The 1,891-nt window shown below is 41.9% G+C and overlaps 1 protein-coding gene across 1 annotated transcript in view; it reads left to right on the top strand.

The window, feature by feature from the left end:
* The window catches only part of LOC101854215 (serine/threonine-protein phosphatase PGAM5, mitochondrial), a 13,493-nt gene that overhangs the window by 7,743 nt on the left and 3,859 nt on the right, over window positions 1–1,891 (top strand). Inside the window, exon 2 of the mRNA XM_035973228.1 lies at window positions 322–501. Within this exon, the coding sequence (XP_035829121.1) occupies window positions 322–501 (180 nt within the window). The remainder of the gene's footprint in view (window positions 1–321; window positions 502–1,891) is intronic.

Genomic DNA, 1,891 nt, shown 5'->3' with positions numbered 1-1,891 from the left:
TGAATAACTTAAAAATGCACTAGAAACTGTTATAATCGAGAGAGATTATGGAGCAGCCTGTCAGGCGCTCAACACAACTCTGATTGGTTCATAAACCTTACATCACATCATAAACCTTACATCACATCATAAGCCTTACACCTTGTAATGTAAACATGATTGGAATCCTTTTTTATGGATTGTACCCATTTTGTCTCTTACCAACTTGATCCAGATACAGGAATCCTTGTGTTGCATTTTGATTAGAATATGACCTGGCATAATTTTTCTTAATGTTCTGTACATCTCGATGAACAATGTCCTTCCTGTGTGTGTTCTCAGGAGGGAGCCTAGCAGCCTTGTGAGGCCACCAAAGAAAAACGGCGATGTGGAACTCTTGGAATACGACAAGCAGTTGAAGAGCCACACCCCGACCGCCAGCAGACATCTTCTGTTGATTCGACATGGCCAGTACTTTGACAACGCCAACGTAGACAAGGAGAGATTTCTCACCAGCCTTGGTACACATGTTCAATGTTTCATGATGTTTTATCTTGTCCTCCCTCAGTGTTTACACCTCTCACACGGAATAGTTCTACAGTTCTACAGTGCTCTACTTGAGCCATTCTAGTTAAATTACTCTACTTTGACACTGAGCAATAATTTTGATCTTTCCCGTGTTGTTTATAAAATGAATCATGACTCCCAGACTGGTTCTTGATAGCTGATATTCTGGTTAGGCCTTTTTTAGGCCTCAAAACAGGATTCATTTTTATAGATAGTTTAGGCGAATATGATGAGGGGGAAATGAAAATGTAAATAAGTAACAATAGACTGAAATGCCTAAGTCATACCACTCAAGACCCTAGTGTGACACTGACACGTTGTTGACTGGATATAAAGAACGTGTGTTTGTGTGTATGTATAAATGGAGCATGCGCCATTGTTTTTATTCAACATGCCCCTGGAAAAAGGATGACCCCCCCTGGAAAATTGAGAAGCCAGTTTGGCAGTGACCCTGATTCTTTATAGAACAGTCACGTTTCTTTGCATTATAATCGGTAAATTCGACCACCCAAAGAGAAGTAACAGTAATCACTGAAATAACAAGGAAATGAGATGGTTACATCCCATTTTCCCTTAGCACAAGTTTGTGTAAATCAAAATGCACATTTCGGAGCCCTCGCGAGCACCTTGTGTTGAGGTGGAGACTGGTGTATTGGAATGGTTCATTTGAGTTACAGACTAGGCTTCACGTACAATTGTCCCCGTTGATTTTTGCAAGAAAAATTCTGAAACTGCAAACTGAGCCCAAAAATGTGAAATTATGCGATTCTGTTAATTTTAACGAAGAATGACAAAGGACAATAATCAGAGATTATGCAAAAAATGATCAAATTTGACTAAATTATGCAGGGTGCATAAAACCACGGGGACAGTACAATGGCAGCTGACACTGGCCAAAGAAAAGGACAGACGGTCACCCATGTACATGTAGCCGAAGTAGGTTCAATTTTGTCCTTGAGACCGAGTGGTAGTTTTCACCATGTACCTTAGTGCAACAATACATGAGTCTTCCTTGTGTCTGTGAAGATTTCTCCTGGACTCAGACTTGCCATTGTATCTCTGGTGGTCATTAACTGGGACTTTGGTATCACTGGTTTACAGTCCATAGTTAGACTTTGGGGTCTCAACTTTTCCTTTTCCTTAAGAAGGGGAACACCGCAAGGTGTGGGAACGTGAACCGTGTACGTGCTGATGAGGTGTGGGAACGTGAACCGTGTACGTGCTGATGAAGTGTGGGAACGTGAACCGTGTACGTGATGATGAGGTGTGGGAACGTGAACCGTGTACGTGATGATGAGGTGTGGGAACGTGAACCGTGTACGTGATGATGAGGTGTGGGAACGTG

The sequence above is a fragment of the Aplysia californica genome, unplaced genomic scaffold, assembly GCF_000002075.1.
Source record: "Aplysia californica isolate F4 #8 unplaced genomic scaffold, AplCal3.0 scaffold01069, whole genome shotgun sequence".
Taxonomy (NCBI): domain Eukaryota; kingdom Metazoa; phylum Mollusca; class Gastropoda; order Aplysiida; family Aplysiidae; genus Aplysia; species Aplysia californica.
The sequence above is the reverse complement of the archived record's forward strand: the minus strand, read 5'-3'. Positions and strand labels throughout refer to the sequence as shown.